The 18116-nt window shown below is 42.1% G+C and overlaps 1 protein-coding gene across 1 annotated transcript; it reads left to right on the top strand.

The window, feature by feature from the left end:
• Positions 1 to 460: 460 nt before the first annotated feature.
• On the top strand, positions 461 to 16958 carry LOC115463384 (oocyte zinc finger protein XlCOF6-like). The gene is made up of 4 exons (XM_030193838.1): positions 461 to 607; positions 3957 to 4083; positions 10251 to 10370; positions 14565 to 16958. The coding sequence occupies exons 1-4, from the start codon at positions 584 to 586 to the stop codon at positions 16352 to 16354; spliced, it is 2061 nt and encodes a 686-aa protein (XP_030049698.1). The 5' UTR covers positions 461 to 583; the 3' UTR covers positions 16355 to 16958.
• Positions 16959 to 18116: the final 1158 nt, after the last annotated feature.

Raw genomic sequence — 18116 nt, 5'->3', positions numbered from 1 at the left:
CCCAGTTTCTACCAGCTACAATAATTTTTGAAGCTGGTTTAGTGATATTCAGTTTTGATTTCCTATTTATATCTACATATGGGATGCTTTCTAATAAATTAAAAAGCTGTCAAGTTTAAAAAAAAAATCTTTTGTCCTCCACCTTTTAAGGCACTGCCTAGGCAACTAGAACAGGTTTTGAATTTGTACAGATAGACCACGCATAGGCAGTCCATTATTTCTAATATTTGCTCTTGTTTTGGGTGTACTTTTGACTCCGCCTACTGGCTTCAAAAATCAAGCCTCGTACCGTCTCCTGTTCTCAATCTAACTTCCTGGGTGCCCTGTGTGTAAAGCTCCGCCCTTCCCTTTGTGATGTCATCAATGTGTTCCCCGTAGGAAGCGAGGAGGAGGCTTTTTTTCTTTGTCCTTTTAATTTGCAGATTAAACAGAAGCCTCCTGCGTCCTGTTCCAAATCTCAGTTTCTGCCCTTTTCTCCCAGCACCTTAAGACAATCCCTAAACTCCCCCCCCCCCCCCAATTTAGCCAGGGAAAGAGCCTCAATTCATTTCTAATCCTGCAAACTGCACAGACAGAGAGGAAAATGCCTGCAGGAGCTTCTGCTCAGGTAGGAGATTTCCCCTCCCCCCACTTCCTGGTCCTTCTCTGCAAACACTGCTGCAGCTTTCTAACACTGGACACTTCAGAGCCAGGATCCCAAGCAGCTGGGATTGAGGAAAGGTACTTTGGGACCCTCCTGAGGGAGCGAGATCAGGATCCCCACCTTGGGTAAACTGCCTATACATTTTACATCTAATGACCTCCAGAAGGACGTGGTCTTTGATATGACGTAGATAACACCTTAAATCAGTCATGCCCATGCCAGTCCTCGGGGCACATCTAGTCCCATCAGGTTTTTAGAATATCCACAATGAATATTTATGAGTTAGAGTTGATGCAATTGAGGCAGTGCATGCAAATCTATCTCCTGCATATTCATTGGCCCGTAAGGATATCAGATCAGATCATAAGTTCCTGGGCCTCACGATTTATGGCCTTTGCCCTTTGACTCTACTCCAGGGTGCATAACTGTGTTTATTATCTACGGGACATATATAATAGAGGCCTATAAAATAATGAGTGGAGTGGAATGATTGGGAGGCGGGGCTAGTGCTGGGCAAGACTTCTACGGTCTGTGCCCTGAAAATGGCAGATACAAATCAAGGTAAGGTATACACAAGAAGTAGCACATGTGAGTTTGTCTTGTTGGGCAGACAGGATAACAAAAAAATCCAAATTTTTGGATTATTTTTTACAGCCATATGTCACAATAGCTAGATCTTATATACGAGACACTGCTCATTTTTTGCAACAGCTGAGCAATACGGAGGAGATCACGGAGGGAGCTATTTTAGTTACTCTGGACATTGAATCGTTGGATTCAAATATCCCTCAAGATCTTGCTTTAAACATAGTGAAAAGGACCTTAACTAATCGTTCGGTTTCTGAGCGCATACCTTCCACTTTTTTGTTATCTCTTGCGAGGTTTGTTTTGAAACACAATTTTTTTTGAATTTGAGTCAGCTTTTTACTTATAAATTACCGGGGTGGCCATGGGTCCAGCAGCGGCTCCTAGTATTGCTAATCTGTATGTGAGCAATTTCGAGGAAGCAAATTTATATAATTCTCAGTGGTTTGTTTAGATAAGAAATTGGTGTAGATTCATAGATGATATCTTTTTTATATGGCTCTCTACAGAAGACCATTTGGACCAGTTTTTTGACTGGCTCAATAGCATAGATGCCCATTTAAAGTTCACTATGAATAAAACTACCCAACAAGCAATATTTTTGGACAGGGTAATTCATAAAAGAAGTGGTAATTTATATAATTTAGAAACACGTTATTGTACTTTAATAGTCATTATCCGCATAGATTGAAATGGTCATTACCAGTGGGGCAATTTTTAAGATTGCGGCGAATATGTGATACAGACATATCATTTAAGCAACAAGCGACTTTGCTAACATACAAACTGCGGGAACGTGGGTACCCAGAGAAGTGTATTCGACAAGCATACAAACGCGCGTGGTTTGCGCAGAGATAAACCTAAAGAATCTATGAATAGGATGGTTTGCGTGCTAGGTTTTTCCACTATGGCTCCCCAAATTGCTCAAATTATTAACAAACATTGGCAGGTTTTAACTTTTCATCCAATCTTTTCTGAACAACCGTGCATCGCATGTACCCGAGGGCAGAACCTTAGGGACCAGTTGGTGCATGCTTCCATGACATATGAAGGTCTAAACAGAGAAGGTGGATTACATCAACCTTGCGGCACTTGTCAATTTTGTAGTCAGACTTTTATTATGACACCGTGGACTCATCAAAAATCTTCACAGACATTTAAATTGAGATATAGGACTACATGTAAAACAACTTTTGTGATTTACATTATTGAATGTCCCTGTCATCTATATTATGTGGGGCGGACTATGAGACACATGAAGGTGAGGTTGACTGAACATAAAAGCAGATTAACAACAAAAACTGCCACTGCTCCTATGGTTACTCATTGTGAACAATTTAATCATACTTTTGCAGACTTACGTTGGTTTATCATTGATCATGTTCCAAATTCTCCACAAGGGTTGGATCGGGCCACTAGACTGGCTCGTCGTGAACAGTGGTGGATTTTTACTTTGAAGACAGTGAATCCCCACGGATTAAATGAAAGTGTGGAGTGGAATACTATAATCTGAACACCCTTAGTTGGCAGCGTCATAGGAGGTTGCACTGGGTGTGAGAACTATTTCTTTTGTATAAAGTTAGTTGCAATTCTGACCTCACTTCAGTGAACATTTCCAGCCTCTAGGTGGAAGTAGATGCCTTTATAAACCACTTTGATACAACAGGAGTGAAGTTTCGCTCCTCTCGCTGTTTGTTTGAGGAAGAAGGGAACTCCTTATTGAAACCCGCGGAGTCGGGCGGTTTCAGGGGAAGGTGTGAGATGAACGTTGTTCAGCGAGGCAAGATAAGTGCACAGCTGGCTCATTAAGTATTTATATACTCTTAAAGTGATTTTAATAGCACTGTGGTGAAGGGAAGCAAAGCAAGGTAAAAAAAACGAGCAAAATGCTGCTCCCTAAAAAAAACATTTAGAGTAACCCGATGAAAGAAGTGCTATACCGCTATATGGCAGCTTTATTGTCTGCATAAATTGTGGGTAAGATCTGAGGGTACTCTATATATAAAAAATTTATATTTGCCAATACACTTGAGCTAGTTGTGACACACATATATATTGTATGTACGAGTGGTCTTTAGTCCTGGTTTGTGTTTACGCTATTGAATATTACCAGAGACAGTGATATTCTGAAATCGTTTTCTGTTAATGGTTATGATAAAGCATTCTTTGCTATACGGAAGTCAAGTTTTGCAGGCAGAGATTCCCTTGATCAAGACCTGCAGACCCAGTTAGAAGACGTCAATAACATTGCAACCCAGCCTGATTTGCTGGAATGTCTTATCAGACTGAACAATCCACTTCCTGCTAGTACAGTTGAACATTTTTAACTGTGCTGGATTACTGGCTGGCATGAGTGACAGTCATTTTCAAAATGTTATTTTACTAAAAGCAAAGTGGACTGAATTGTAGAGCAATAAAGTTGAGATTAAAAAAAAAAAGTTAACAGTAGTTGCATTCATTGTAGTTCTGGTACCTTTACTTTTTACTTAAAAAGGATTAAATTAGGCAATAACTTTTTAGTTTTTACGTAAGTACATTTTTTAATGTATTCTTCCCCGTACTTTTACTTAAGTACTTTGACCTGGTACTTTGAACAACATCGGGAACAGGTCTGGCAGTTCCTGGCCGAGAAAGATCCTGGTGCCCCTCTTCCGTGATAAAATGTCAGGAGAATAAGGATAGCGGAAATCTAACGTGTCCCTGAGTGTGTTTCTGGTTCGTGTTTCAGATGCAGGTGACGTTTGAGGACATCACTGTCTCTTTCTCCCAGGAGGAGTGGGAGTATTTAGATGAAGAGCAGAAAGAGCTTTACAGGGAGGTGATGAAGGAGAATTATCAGACCCTGATCTCTCTGGGTAAGGATTGTATAACCTGCGTTTTTTGCAGACACTGAGTCTGATTTATTAAAAGTAATATGAGCAATTTTTCTGTACTTCCTCCACTTCAGAAACTTCCAGGTTTGATAAGGATCTGTCTGAACCTGCTGTCTTTCTTAAGAACATGGTATGAGGGCTGAAAGTGTTTTCTGCTTTAAATCAGAGACAGATCCTCCTCCGTTTCTTAGAGCAGAGCTGAAATCCGCTCCAGAACTGAAGAAATGTGGTCAGTACCTGCTACAACAGATTACAGTGAAGCAATGTTTGAGACCACTGTGGTACGGTGCTGTGTTCATGGACCTCTCCTCAGGTTAAAACACTGTCACCATGAGCTGTTCTTAACGCTGCAGAATTGTCTCCAGGATCGCCATGTGATAAGAGTAATACAAGGAATCATCACCCACCGTTGTTTCCGTGTGTTAGAGGCACAGCACTAGATCAGGGAATTTGTTGCCAGAGAATGTGGTAAAGGCGGTTAGATTAGCTGGGTTTAAAAAAGGTTTGGATGACTTCCTAAACGAAAAGTCCATAGACCATTATTAAAATGGACTTGGGGAAACTGTACTGCTTATTTCTGGGATAAGCAGCATAAAATGTTTTGAAGCTTTTTGGGATCTTGCCAGGTATTTGTGACCTGGATTGGCCACTGTTGGAAACAGGATGGATCTTTGGTCTGTCCCAGTATGGCAATACTTATGTATTTATGTAGGGCACTCAAAAATAGTCGTTCGTCTCCGTCTCCATCCCCCCCCCCCCCCCTCGCAAGGATTTGTCATAGTTCCTGCTCTTTTCAACCTTTATACTTAGGAACAAAACTTCTGTATGCTGATGACTTAGCTTTCCAGCAGCTCTGGGGAGGATTTACAATTTCTAGAGGGAGACATTAAGGCCTGGCCCAAAATTACAAAACTTCCCATAGAATTGACTGATTGAAGTAGAATCAGGTCATTCCTCTCTCTGTTATACGTACAAATGCCAACGGTTATAACATAGATGTAGAGGCCAACCGAAACTGCTTTATTCGGTTTCAGCCAATACCAAAACGGTTACTGAAACTGTCTAAACAAATTAGTCTGAAACCGAATGCACCTGAAATGTAACACCTGGTTTCGGCCGAAACTGAAATCTAAAGATTGGTTGTGTAAATGTGAATCAATGAGGCCCGCTGGGGATTGTCAGAGCTTGCAGTCGGCAGCGCTTTGCTGAACCCACAGGAGATTATTACCCTCCAGTCCCAGGAACTGCAAGCACTCGCTTATAACTGGGAGAGACATTTTAACAAGGACTTCTCAACAAGTCTGGCACGTTCAGGTTCCCAAGACAGTGAAGATGTGGTTAAATATCCCCTGAGACAGGGACTTTGTGAGTGTAAAAAAAAAATCATGATTACCAGCTTTTTATGCTTACCCAAACTTTACCAAACTGCGGCAAAAGGGAGTTTTCCACTCGCGCCGAGGCCCCCTTTTACTACAGCTGGAAAAGGGAAGTCTCGCCTTCCTGAAGAAGATGGCCATGCGGCAAGTAAAGCACTTGCTGTGCGGCCATTTCAAGGGGGGGGGAGCCTGTGTTAACCCGTGGCACTGCCCGATTACCACTGGGTACACTCCGGCGCTACAAAAATACTTTTTTGTAGCACCAGAAATGACAGCACGCTAGAAGTGGGAAGTACCGCCAGTTTGCTGCAGAAGCCCGGTGGTACTTCCTATTTAGCGAGCAGTAAGCCCACATTAGTAAAAGGAACCCCAAATAATTTGAAAAAAAGAGCTTTCTTAAACCATTTAGTCTGACCTAACGTTCTAATATTTACAGGTAAGGAGTTTCAGCATTTCACAGACTGAGCAGAAGGTTTCAACGTATCATCAATGACAACACCTAGATCCCTTTCTTGGTCCGTGACTCCTAACGTGGAACCTTGCATGACGTAGCTATAATTCGGGTTCCTCTTTCCCACATGCATCACTTTGCACTTGCTCACATTAAACGTCATCTGCCATTTAGATGCCCAGTCTCCCAATCTTGTACGGTCCTCTTGTAATTTTTCACAATCCTCCCACGATTTAACGACTTTGAATAACTTTGTGTCATCAGCAGATTTAATTACCTCACTAGTTACTCCCATCTCTAGGTCATTTATAAATATGTTACCAAACACCCTTCTGGTCACTATACAGCAACATTCCACATGCGGATGGCATAGCTGCATGTGGGAGACTCCTAAAAACATCCACACTGGACCATCAATACTCACCAGAAACTATTACAAAATTAATCAAATTTATTTTAACTCATAACTACTTCCGCTTTAACAATAATATCTATCTACAAATAATGGGCACTGCGATGGGCACCAGGACAGCACCCCAATATGCCAACCTTTTTATGGCTGAGCTGGAAGAGACATTTCTGAATACATACCAGACCAAACCTCTAAAATACTACCGGTACATCAATGACATTTTAATGATTTGGACGGAGGGGGAAGAAATTCTGAAACAATTTTACTATTCCTTCAATACATACCAACCTACAATCAGATTCAAAATTGTCTACTCCCCAGAAAAAGTCAATTTTTTGGACACCACGGTCTCAATCAGTGATGGCTGTATACAAACATCTATATACAAGAAACCCACAGACAGATGCAGCTACCTCTAGAACTCCAGCTTCCATCCTTCACATACAAAAAGATCCATTATTTACAGCCAAACCACAAGATACCACCGTATCTGCTCGGACCCAGGGGATAGAGACAGACATCTTGAAAGCCTGACTGCATCCTTCAAACAGAAAGGCTACAACCCCAAAATAATCTCCAGGAATATTGCCTCCTCCCTCAAAACACCCAGGGAAAATCTGCTACAGTACAAAGAAAAAAAAACCACAGACAGAATCCCCCTTGTAGTGACATACAACCCAGAGCTGGAGAAACTGATGAAAATCATAAGAGATCTACAGCCTCTACTCCGATGAATTACTGAAAGAGATATTCCCATCCCCACCAGTGCTGGCCTTCCGACAGCCACCCACCCAACTTAAAACACAAGCTAATCAGAAGTAAACTCCCAACACAGACTGAAAAGGAAGAGAAGGGCACATTTCCCTGTAATATATCCAGCTGCAAGCAATGCCAAAACATTTCACAGGACCCCACAGTCACTCACAAAGGAAAAATATTCAACATAAAGGAATCTTTCACATGCTCATCTTCCAATGTGATATATATATTTCAGTGTAAAAAATGTAACGAAGGATGCTATATTGGAGAAACAGGCCAGATGCTTAAGACAAGATTTAATTTACATAGACATAACATAAAGAAAGCTGGTGCCAGTCAGGTTCTCACCCCTGTGGGCCAGCACTTTACAAGACCAGAACACTGCACCAGTGATTTCACAGTAAGAATCCTGAAAGGTAACTTTAAAACAATACAGGAACGTAAGACCTTTGAAGTCAGAATGATTGAATATTTTGACACCCAACAGACAGGACTTAACAAGGAGCTGGGTTTTCTAGCCCATTATAAACCATAAAGTTGTATTTCTCTGTTTATCACCCTCCTCTCACCTACCCACATCCATCCTGTTAGACTATCAATGAAATGCTTTGATGTCCCCATGCATACCTTCTACCCACCCCCACCCTGCTAGACTGTCAATGAAATGCTTGGATGTTTCACTTATATATACTATCAGCTACCACATTTGCTTATTTCCGATCTGACGAAGAAGGGCAACCTTCGAAAGCTAATCAAGAAATGTATTAAGTTATGTCCAATAAAAAAGGTATCATCTTATTTTCTTTTCCATGTTTTATTTTGTTTGATTTCTATTGATAACCTTTAAGAGTGGACTAACATGGCTACCACACCTCTCTAATTATAAATATGTTAAAAAGCAGCAGCCCCAGCACAGAGCCCTGGGGAACCCCACTAACTACCCTTCTCCATTGAGAATCCAGACTGCCCCAATTTGACTGCCCCTATCGGACCGACCGTTCACTTGTCTATTAGATTGTAAGCTCTTTGAGCAGGGACTGTCTCTCTTTGTTAAATTGTACAGCGCTGCGTAACCCTAGTAGCGCTCTAGAAATGTTAAGTAGTAGTAGTAGAATACTGACCATTTAACCCTACTCTTTGTTTTCTATCTTTTAACAAGTTTTTAATCCACAGTAGAACACTACCTCCTATCCCATGACTCTCCAATTTCCTCTGGAGTCTTTCATGAGGTACTTTGTTAAACGCCTTCTGAAAATCCAGATACACAATATCAACCGGCTCCCCTTTATCCACATGTTCACCCCTTCAAAGAAATGTAGTAGATTGGTGAGGCAAGATTTCCCATCACTAAATCCATGTTGACTTTGTCTCATTAATCCATGCTTTTGAATATGCTCTGTAATTTTGTTCTTAATAATAGTCTTTACCATTTTGCCCGGCACCAACGTCAGACTCACCGGTCTATAATTTCCCGTATCTCCTCTGGAACCTTTTTTAAAAATCGGCGTTACATTGGCCATCCTCCAATCTTCCGGTACCACGCTTGATTTTAAGGATAAATTACATATTACTAACAATAGCTCCGCAAGCTCATTTTTCAGTACTCTGAGATGAATGCCATCCGGTCCAGGAGATTTGCTACTCTTCAGTTTGTAGAACTGCCCCATTACATCCTCCAGGTTTACAGAGAATTCATTAAGTTTCTCCAACTCGTCAGCTTCGAATGCCATTTCCGGCACCGGTATCCCACCCAAATCTTCCTCGGTGAAGACCAAAGCAAAGAATTCATTTAATCTCTCCGCTTCGGCTTTGTCTTCCCTGATCGCCCCTAGTTTTAAATTTTGCCGTGCGTTCATTTTTGGCCACAAGAAAAAAGCATTTTTTCCAGGCATGCTGAAAAATTGACCTGCGTGCGTTCAAAACACGAACCTACACCAGCGCAGGCCATGTTTCGGCTTGCCTTTGTAAAAGGGCTCCTTAATGACTGTACCAAAAGTCTAAAAAGCATTTAAAATTCAGATTAGATCTGAAACTCCTCAGTCTTTTCATATTATAAAATCCTTTCTTTCAAATTTGATCCACATAAGGTTCAAAATATTAAGGACAAGTATAATATAGATTTTTACTAAAATAGGGTAAAGGAGTCCAGACACTGGTTTACATTACGGACATTATACCAGCCTGATGCACAATCCGGAATAATATAGTTAACATATAGTAACATAGTAAATGACGGCAGATAAAGACCTGTACGGTCCATCCAGTCTGCCCAACAAGATAAACTAATTTTACATAGTATGTGATACTTTATATCCCGAGTTTGATTTGTCCCTTTATCAGGGCACAGACCGTAGAAGTCTGCCCAGTACTGTTCTTGTACTAAGTTCTGAAGCTAATGTCAAAGCCTCTTAAAATTTACACTCCAGCCCATCTATATCTATTCAGTCATGATCAGGGCAGAGACTGTAGAAGTCCGCCGTGCCCTGATTTTACTCTCCAAATACCAGCATCGCCACCCAATCTCCGCTAAGATTCTGTAGATCCATTCCTTCTAAACAAGATTCCTTTGTGTTTATCCCACACATTTTTGAATTCCATTACCATTTTCATCTCCATCACCTCCTGCGGGAGGGCATTCCACATATCTACCACCCTTTCTGTGAAAAAAATACTTCCTGGCATTACTCCAGAGTCTGCCCCCAGTCAATCTCAATTCATTTACTCTAGTTCTACCACCTTCCAGTCTCTGGAAAAGGTTTGTTTGCGGATTAATACCTTTCAAATATTTGAACGTCTGTATCATGTCACCCCTGTTTCTCTTTTCCCCCAAGGTATACATGTTCAGATCAGCAAGTCTCTTGTATGGTTTGCAACGCAAATCCCGTACCATACCATAATAAAGCACATTGATGATAATTGAATGCAAAAACTACTTTTCTTCATTCAACTGCAAGTGTGTCATGCATGTGAATATTATTTGTTAGGTGTGTCACAACGGAAGAAAGGTTGAGAACCACTGCCTTAAACTCAAGTGTTTTTGTTCACTAAAGTTGGTGAAATCCTTTCTGCTGGAAAGTTTTGTAAGTTTGGAATTTGGGGGAATCACCCCCAGAGTGATTATGGAAAACCTAATCTTCTGTTGTTACCCCAGGAACAGGCTCTCCCACCCTCATCCCTGATATTATGTCCTGCATTGAACGAGGGGTAGAGCTGTACATCCAGCACAAGCCGGGATCCGCGGAAAGAGAAACTGGAAAAAGCAGCTGCTCAGGTGAGTGCGGTATTAAGAGGGACTGGAGTAAAACTGCCGAGATGAAGAGTGGATTGAGCTGCTTCTCTACAGGGCACTTTAATCTCTTACATGATTTCTCTTACTGGTAACAGTGCCACAGGATAATGCTTGTCCTTCCAACAATGTAGGTTAGCTTAGCAGGGTTTAAAAAAGGTTTGGACGGCTTCCTAAAGGAACATTAACATGGACTTGGGGATAATCAGCATAAAATGTTTGGTACTTTTGGGATCTTGCCAGGTAGTCGTGACCTGGATTGGCCACTGTTGGAAACAGGATGCTGGGCTTGATGGAAATTCGGTCTGTCCCTGTATGGCAATACTTATGTGCTTATGTGTTCTCACTGATATGTCACTGGAAAGTTTTCAAGGTGCTTCAGTCCAGGCTCGTTGCTTTTCCCTTTCTTCCTTCCTTCTACTGGCAGGAGGAGAGCAGCACTTCCTGCCCCGTCTGCCTCCTCCTCCCCTGGCTTCATTCTGGGATTTGAACACATGGGGCCACGCAGTCTCCTGAGTACCACACATTAAGCAGCAGAGAGAAGCCACCGAAGGAGGAAGTGAACACGGTTTCCTGCCAGCTAGTGGGTGGGTCAGTCAGGGTAGGGGAAAGAGGATAATTATTCCAACCAGCACAGCCTTCACTCATATCGGCATCTCCAATTTGGCCCATTTTCAGGATCTCCACAGCAGTGCCAGCACACAAACTGCTGTCACTCACTGTCCCCCAAAATGATCATGAGATAAGGGAGGTGAGTGAGAGGGAAGATGGGAGGGTAAAGGAGTGAGGGATGATTGTGTGGAAAGAAGGAGTAAGACTGAGAGATCCTGAGGAGAAAGTTGTTTACAATCCCCAAAGAGAGGTATGGGATGTATATATATATTTCTTTTCTTCAGACGCAAAAGGCCATGTCACAGTAAGGCTGATGTTTAAAGGGTTTAGGCTCCTAACTTCAAGAGTTAAGATCCTAAATGGGCCTTTTGAAAATTTACTAACCTAAAACAGATGGCAGTGGGGTTGAATTAGCGCTGATTTTTGGAACTATACTCTTAAATTAGGATCCTAAATGTAGGAAAACAGGTCTAAATTTGAGAGAATAAAACTTACAAGCTTCTACATTTAGGTGAATTTTCCGGTGAAAACTTGGAAGCCTGATTTTGCATAGGGCAGGAAGTTGGGAAATTGGACATCCAAACAGGGGAGGTCTGGAGGTTTCTGGGAACATATACGGGCTTATTGGAGTTTGAAGGTTGGGGGTGGGGGGCAGAAAAGGTTAGAAAAGCAGAAACACAATTGCTCATAGTAGGGTGGGCACTGCATCAAAATCATGAAGATCCTAATTTCCTGTGTATTTTACAAAAGGCTTGTTGGACAGTGAGCCTTTTATAAAATACATTCATTTCCAGGTATCCTTAAAATATATAAGTGTTGGGATGTCCAGCGGAATCAGTCATTTTATTAAAAAGTCACGTCCAAAATCACAGTAGCATCACTTAGGGTTTTGAATATTTAAATGCTCAGTACATCATGAGTAATGAGAGATCTCGGGGGCCTGACCAGAAAATGTTGGGGGTTTTTTTGGCCTCTCCAACCAAAAAAGACTTCTGCTGCCTTGGGTCTTGGCACAGGTACAGTTGCCGACATTCAGATTTTTAAAAAGTATTTGTGTATTTCAATAGTTTTACTGTAGTGCCCAAATCACACCCACAATGAGGGGCATAATCGAACGGGGACGACCATCTCTAAGGGCGCCCATCTCTAAGGACGTCCCGGCGAAGGGTTGGTGAAACCGCTATTATCGAAACAAGAGGGGCGTCCATCTTTCGCTTCGATAATACGGTCGGGGACGCCCAAATCTCAACATTTAGGTCGTCCTTAGAGATGGTCGTCCCTGGTTTTTGGTGATAATGGAAGCCAAGGACGCCCATCTCAAAAACGACCAAATCCAAGCCATTTGGTCATGGAAGGAGCCAGCATTCGTAGTGCACTGGTCCCTCTGACATGCCAGGACAGCAACCGGGCACCCTAGGAAGCACTGCAGTGGACTTCACAAATTGCACCCAGGTGCATAGCTCCCTTACCTTCGGTGCTGAGCCCCCCCAACCCCCCCAAAAAAAATCCACTCCCCACAACTGTAGACCACTACCATAGCCCTAAGGGGTGAAGGGGGGTACCTACATGTGGGTACAGTGGGTTTCTGGTGGGTTTTGAAGGGCTCACATTTACCACCACAAGTGTAACAGGTAGGGGGAGGATGGGCCTGGGTCCACCTGCCTGAAGTGCACTGCACCCATTAAAAACTGCTCCAGGGACCTGCATACTGCTGTCAGGGAGCTGGGTATGACATTTGAAGCTGGCATAGAGGCTGGCAAAAAAAAAAATTTAATTTTTTTTTTTAGGGTGGGAGGGGGTTGGTGACCACTGAAGGAGTAAGGGGAGGTGATCCCCGATTCCCTCCGGTGGTCATCTGGTCAGTTCGTGCACCTTTTTGAGGCTTGGTCGTGAAAAAAATGCTCGTCAAGGACGCCCTTCTTTTTTCCATTATCGCCGAGGACACCCATCTCTTAACCATGCCCCCGTCCCGCCTTCGGTATACTGCCGACACGCCCCCGTGAACTTTGGTCGTCCCTGCGACGGAAAGCAGTAGAGGATGCCCAAAATCGGCTTTTGATTATGCCGATTTGGGCGACCCTGAGAGAAGGACGCCCATCTCCCAATTTGTGTCGGAAGATGGGCGCCCTTCTCTTTCGAAAATGCCCCTGAGTGTGTTCCATTGAAAATTGTACATCCTGGACCTTTCACATCTATAAATAGGAGTTTTCAAAATCTCTGTATGCACACATTGGTCACTTATACATCTAAAAGCCTCACAGGCTTCCAAGGCGCCCTTTTACTAAGCCGCATAGACATCTACGCACGCACGCCCAACACGCGTCGATTTTGAGTTACCGCCTGGCTACCGCGTAGATCTTGCAGTAATTTTATTTTTGACGTGCGTCTGATACGCGCACCGGAAAATAGTTTTATTTTCTGGCATGTGGACGGTAATCGGCATTTTACACACGTAGACCATTACCGCCCGGTTACTGCGTGAGACCTTACCGCTAGGTGAATATCTGGCAGTAAGGTCTCAGACCCAAAATGGACGCGTGGCAATTTTCATTTTGCTGCACGTCCATTTTCGGGGAAAAAATTTAAAAAGGCATTTTTTTTTACAGGCACGCTGAAAAATAATTCTGCGCATGACGAAAACATGCGTCTACACTGCCGCAAGCCATTTTTCAGTGCACCTTAGTAAAAGGTCCCCTAAGTGTAGCTATGAATAAATGACAAATGTAGAAATGTAGTTTAGGTGCTGAACCTTTTTTCTTTTTTTTTCAATATTGGCCTCAGTGGTGCTAGATAATCTTATGATAAGATGCTTCTAATTTTTTTTTACTTTCAACTTTTGTTGACCGAGTTTAGTATTGCATTCAGATCTGGTCGCAGTATCTCAAAATAGATATAGCGGAATTAGAAAGGGCTCAAAGAGCGGCCAAAATGATAAAGGGGGTGGAACTCGTCTCGTGTGAGGTTAGGGTTCTTCAGCTTGGAAAAGAGACGGAGGAGGGGAGATATGATTGAGGTGGTGTAGAACGAGTAGAAGTAAATCGATAAAAGTACAAAGACTAGGCGACACTTGGGGAAGTTACAAGGAAATACTTTAAAAACAAATAGGAGGAAATATTTTTTCACTCAGTGAATAGTTAAGCTCTGGGACTCTTTGCCGGAGGATGTGGTAACAGCGGTTAGCTTATCTGGGTTTAAAAAAAGGTTTGGACAAGTTCCTGGAGGAAAAGATCTTAGTCTGCTATTGAGACAGACATGGGGAAGCAAATGTTTGCCCTGGGATTGGTAGCATGGAGTGTTGCCACAATTTGGGTTTCTGCCAGGTACTTGTGACCTGGCTTGGCCACTGTTGGAAACAGGATACTGGGCTAGACGAACCATTGGTCTGACCCAGTATGGCTACTCTTATATTCTTAAATAGAAAGAGCAGAGCAAGGTTGTAAATATTTTGCACTGCTACCTCTTGAGGAAAATAGCAAAAAAGCAAAAAGCAAAAAATAAATGGTTATTGCTTTACAGAATATGCTATAACTGTCCTACAATAATGTCCGATGTTTGCTTTGTTATTAGAAAACAAGAATCCCAGAAAAAATTATACAGGAACACCTCAATGGGAGGTCATTGGGAATCCCAAAAGGACCAAGATGTTATCAGAAAGAGACAATGAGCATATTTCTTTCTGTTCGAATGGAGGAAAAAAGTGCAAGAATTGGTGGATGTCAGAAAACAAGCAAAGAAATTCAACAGGAGACCCAGCTCTGTATGAGCAAAGAGCCATTATGGATATAGCGGTAGAACAGAGAAACCAAACTGAGCAAGTTAGAGATCCTGTAACGCTGAAATCACAACACCTTTCTGACACTGAGAAGAAATCATTTACATGTACTGACTGTTGGAAAACCTTTACTCATAACAAAGGACTACAGGGACCAAAAGCATGTACACAAAAGAGACCTGTTTCTTGTTCTGAATGTGGGAAAGGAGTCTTTAAGAAAGAAGAATGGCTTAGTAATTTGTCGGTTTTTAAAGAAAGAAAAGTGCATACAAGTAGAAAATATAGAAAAAACAATAGCAATAATGAACATCTCACAAACTACCAAAAAATGCACAATGATGAGAGAATAGCTTCATGTCCTGGCTTTCCCAAAAGTTCTAACCAGGAAGAAAAGTTTAGGAGAACAGTTTCAAATGTTGCATATCAAAAAATCTTTTCTAACATGAAAACGTTTAGAAAACACCAAAAAATAGCTAAAAAGAAATCATTTACATTTATTAACTACTTCTGGAGAAAGAAAAAGCACAGAAAATACCAGGAAACCCCAAAACGGGAGAGACAGTTTACATGTACTAAGTCTGGTAAAAGCTTCATTCAGAAGCAAAAACTCACAATCCGTCACAGAATCCACACAGGAGACAGACCATTTATATGTACTGAGTGTGGTAAAAGCTTTGCCCTAGAGAGAACACTGCAAGCTCACCAGGCAATTCACAGAGGAGTGACACAGTTTGTATGTACTGAATGTAATAAAAGCTTTACCCAAAAGAGAGCACTCCAGGAACATCAGACAATTCACACAGGAATTAAATCATTTAAATGTGTTGAGTGTGGTAAAAGCTTCACCCGAAAGGGAACACTTCGGGCTCACCAGGCAATTCATACAGGAATCAAACCATTTATCTGTACTGAGTGTGGTAAAAGCTTCAAAGAAAAGAGAACCCTCCAGGGTCACCAGGCAATCCACACCGGAGTAAGACCATTTACATGTACCAAGTGTGAAAAAAGCTTCATGTACAAGAAAACACTCCAGGCTCACCAGGCAATTCACACAGGAGTGAAGCCATTTGCATGTACTGAATGTGGTGAGAGCTTCACTCGAAAGAGAATACTCCAGGTTCATGAGGCAATTCACACAGGAGTGAAACCATTTCCATGTAGTGAGTGTAATAAAAGCTTCACTCGAAAGAGAGCACTCCAGGATCACCAGGCAATTCACACAGGTGTGAAACCATTTACATGTACTGAGTGTGGTAAAGGCTTTAGTCAAAAGCAAAAATTTACAATCCATCAGAGAATCCACACTGGAGTAAAACCTTTTATATGTACTGAGTGTGGTAAAACCTTCATTCAGAAGAAAACACTTCAGGTTCACCAGGCAAATCACACAGGAGTGAAACAATTTACATGTGCTGAGTGTAATAAAAGCTTCACTCAAATGAGAATACTGCAGGATCACCAGGCAGTTCATACAGGAGTAAAACCATTTGCATGTACTGAGTGTGGTAAAAGCTTCACCAGGAAGGAAAAACTCTCAGTTCATCAGAGAATCCATACTAGAATAAAAAAACTTTACATGTACTGAGTGTGGTAAAAGCTTCACCCACAAGAAAACAGAATCACCAGGTATCTCACAGAGGAGAGTGAAACCATTTAAATGTACTGACTGTGTTAAAAGCTTCACCCAAACGGGAGCACTCCAGACTCACCAGGCAACTCAGCAGGTGTAAATCCTGGCACCCAATTTGGATGTACATCAATAATTTTTAGTGCCCAATTACTGCTGCTAATTGGCTAGTTAACCAATTAAGTTACACATTCATCTCAGGATCATGCCTAAATTTTGCTATAGAAATTTGGGTGATCTGTATAGAATCCAGGGAATTATGTGTAAAAATAATCATGACATTTTGGGTTTTCTTTTTGGAATATGCATACACATGCTCTCCTAAGCTTTAGTTGTGGGTGTTTGGGCTTTCCAGTCACATTTCTGTAATAGATGTAGTTCGTCTATTAACTCTGAGTGCATGAGCACTTGGTACTCAAAGATGTACCTGACCAGAACTACAAGCATGTTCCATATTGAGTAACAACCAGTACTGTGTAGTATCTCAGTTACAACTAAGATAGGTTGCATGCATGCAGCATTCCAGCATCATCGCCGAGCCAGCCTTCTATCCAGAACACAAACTGAGGGGTCCTTTTGCTAAGGTGCGCTGAAAAATGGCCTGCAGTAGCGTAGGCATGTGTTTTGGGTGCGCGCAGAATCATTTTTCAGCACACCTGCAAAAAAATGCCTTTTTAAAAGTTTTGCCGAAAATGGATGTGCGGCAAAATGAAAATTGCCAAGCATCCATTTTGGGTCTGAGACCTTACCGCCATCCATTGACCTAGCGGTAAAGTCTCACATGGCAACCGGCGGGTAATGACCTACGTTCGTCAAGTGCCACTTGGTGCGTGTCCGATACGAGCAACCGAAAATATTGGGCGTGTGCCCAAAATGAAATTACCGCAAGAGCCATGCGGGGGCGGTAACTCCATTTTGGCATGCGTTTGGTGCACGTAGATGCTTACACAGCTTAGTAAAAGGGCCTCTGAGACACTCTGTGAAGCAGAGGCATCTCATCTCCATGACCATATGCAGTCGGCTATGGCTGAGTCCAGGAGGGGGTGAGACCTGCCACAACAAGGGAAGAACAGGTGAGGATGGTGGCTTCCCTCTGACAGTCCAGGAGTTTCCAAGAGTGATTCAGGACCTTGGCATGGGTTCCTGAGGTTATCATTATTTTGTTTGTTTGGAAACTGTAAAGTTGTACCAGGAATAATTATAACTTCTACTGCTATTGCTACCTCACTATCTAATTATTGTTGTGAAAGTGAAAGCAGTTAGCTTAGCAGAGTTACAAAAAGGTTTCGATAATGTTTTAAAAGAAAAGGCCATAAACCATTATTAAGATGGACTTGGGAAAATCCACTGCTTATTTCTAGGATAAGCAACATAAAATCTGTTTTACTCTTTAGGAATCTTGACAGGTACGTGTGACCTTGATTGGCCACTGTTGGAAACGGGGTACAGGGCTTGATGGACCTTTGGTCTGTCCCAGTACGGCAGCTCTTATGTTCTTAAACTAGAAAGGAAATCCAGGCTCTCTCAGCTGCAGGTATTATGGCCATTTTGAACAAATCAGCAAACAGGCCAGAGGAGTATCTTAGTGGCTAGTGCAGTGGACTCTAAACAAGGGATGCAGCTTCTCAAATCCCACTGTAACTCTAGTTTTTTCTCTGGGGCTCCCTTCAGGAATTGAAAAATATTTACTGTACCTAAAGATATGACACCTGCAAGTCTG

Source organism: Microcaecilia unicolor, chromosome 1, assembly GCF_901765095.1.
Source record: "Microcaecilia unicolor chromosome 1, aMicUni1.1, whole genome shotgun sequence".
In the NCBI taxonomy this organism is placed as follows: domain Eukaryota; kingdom Metazoa; phylum Chordata; class Amphibia; order Gymnophiona; family Siphonopidae; genus Microcaecilia; species Microcaecilia unicolor.
The sequence above is the reverse complement of the archived record's forward strand: the minus strand, read 5'-3'. Positions and strand labels throughout refer to the sequence as shown.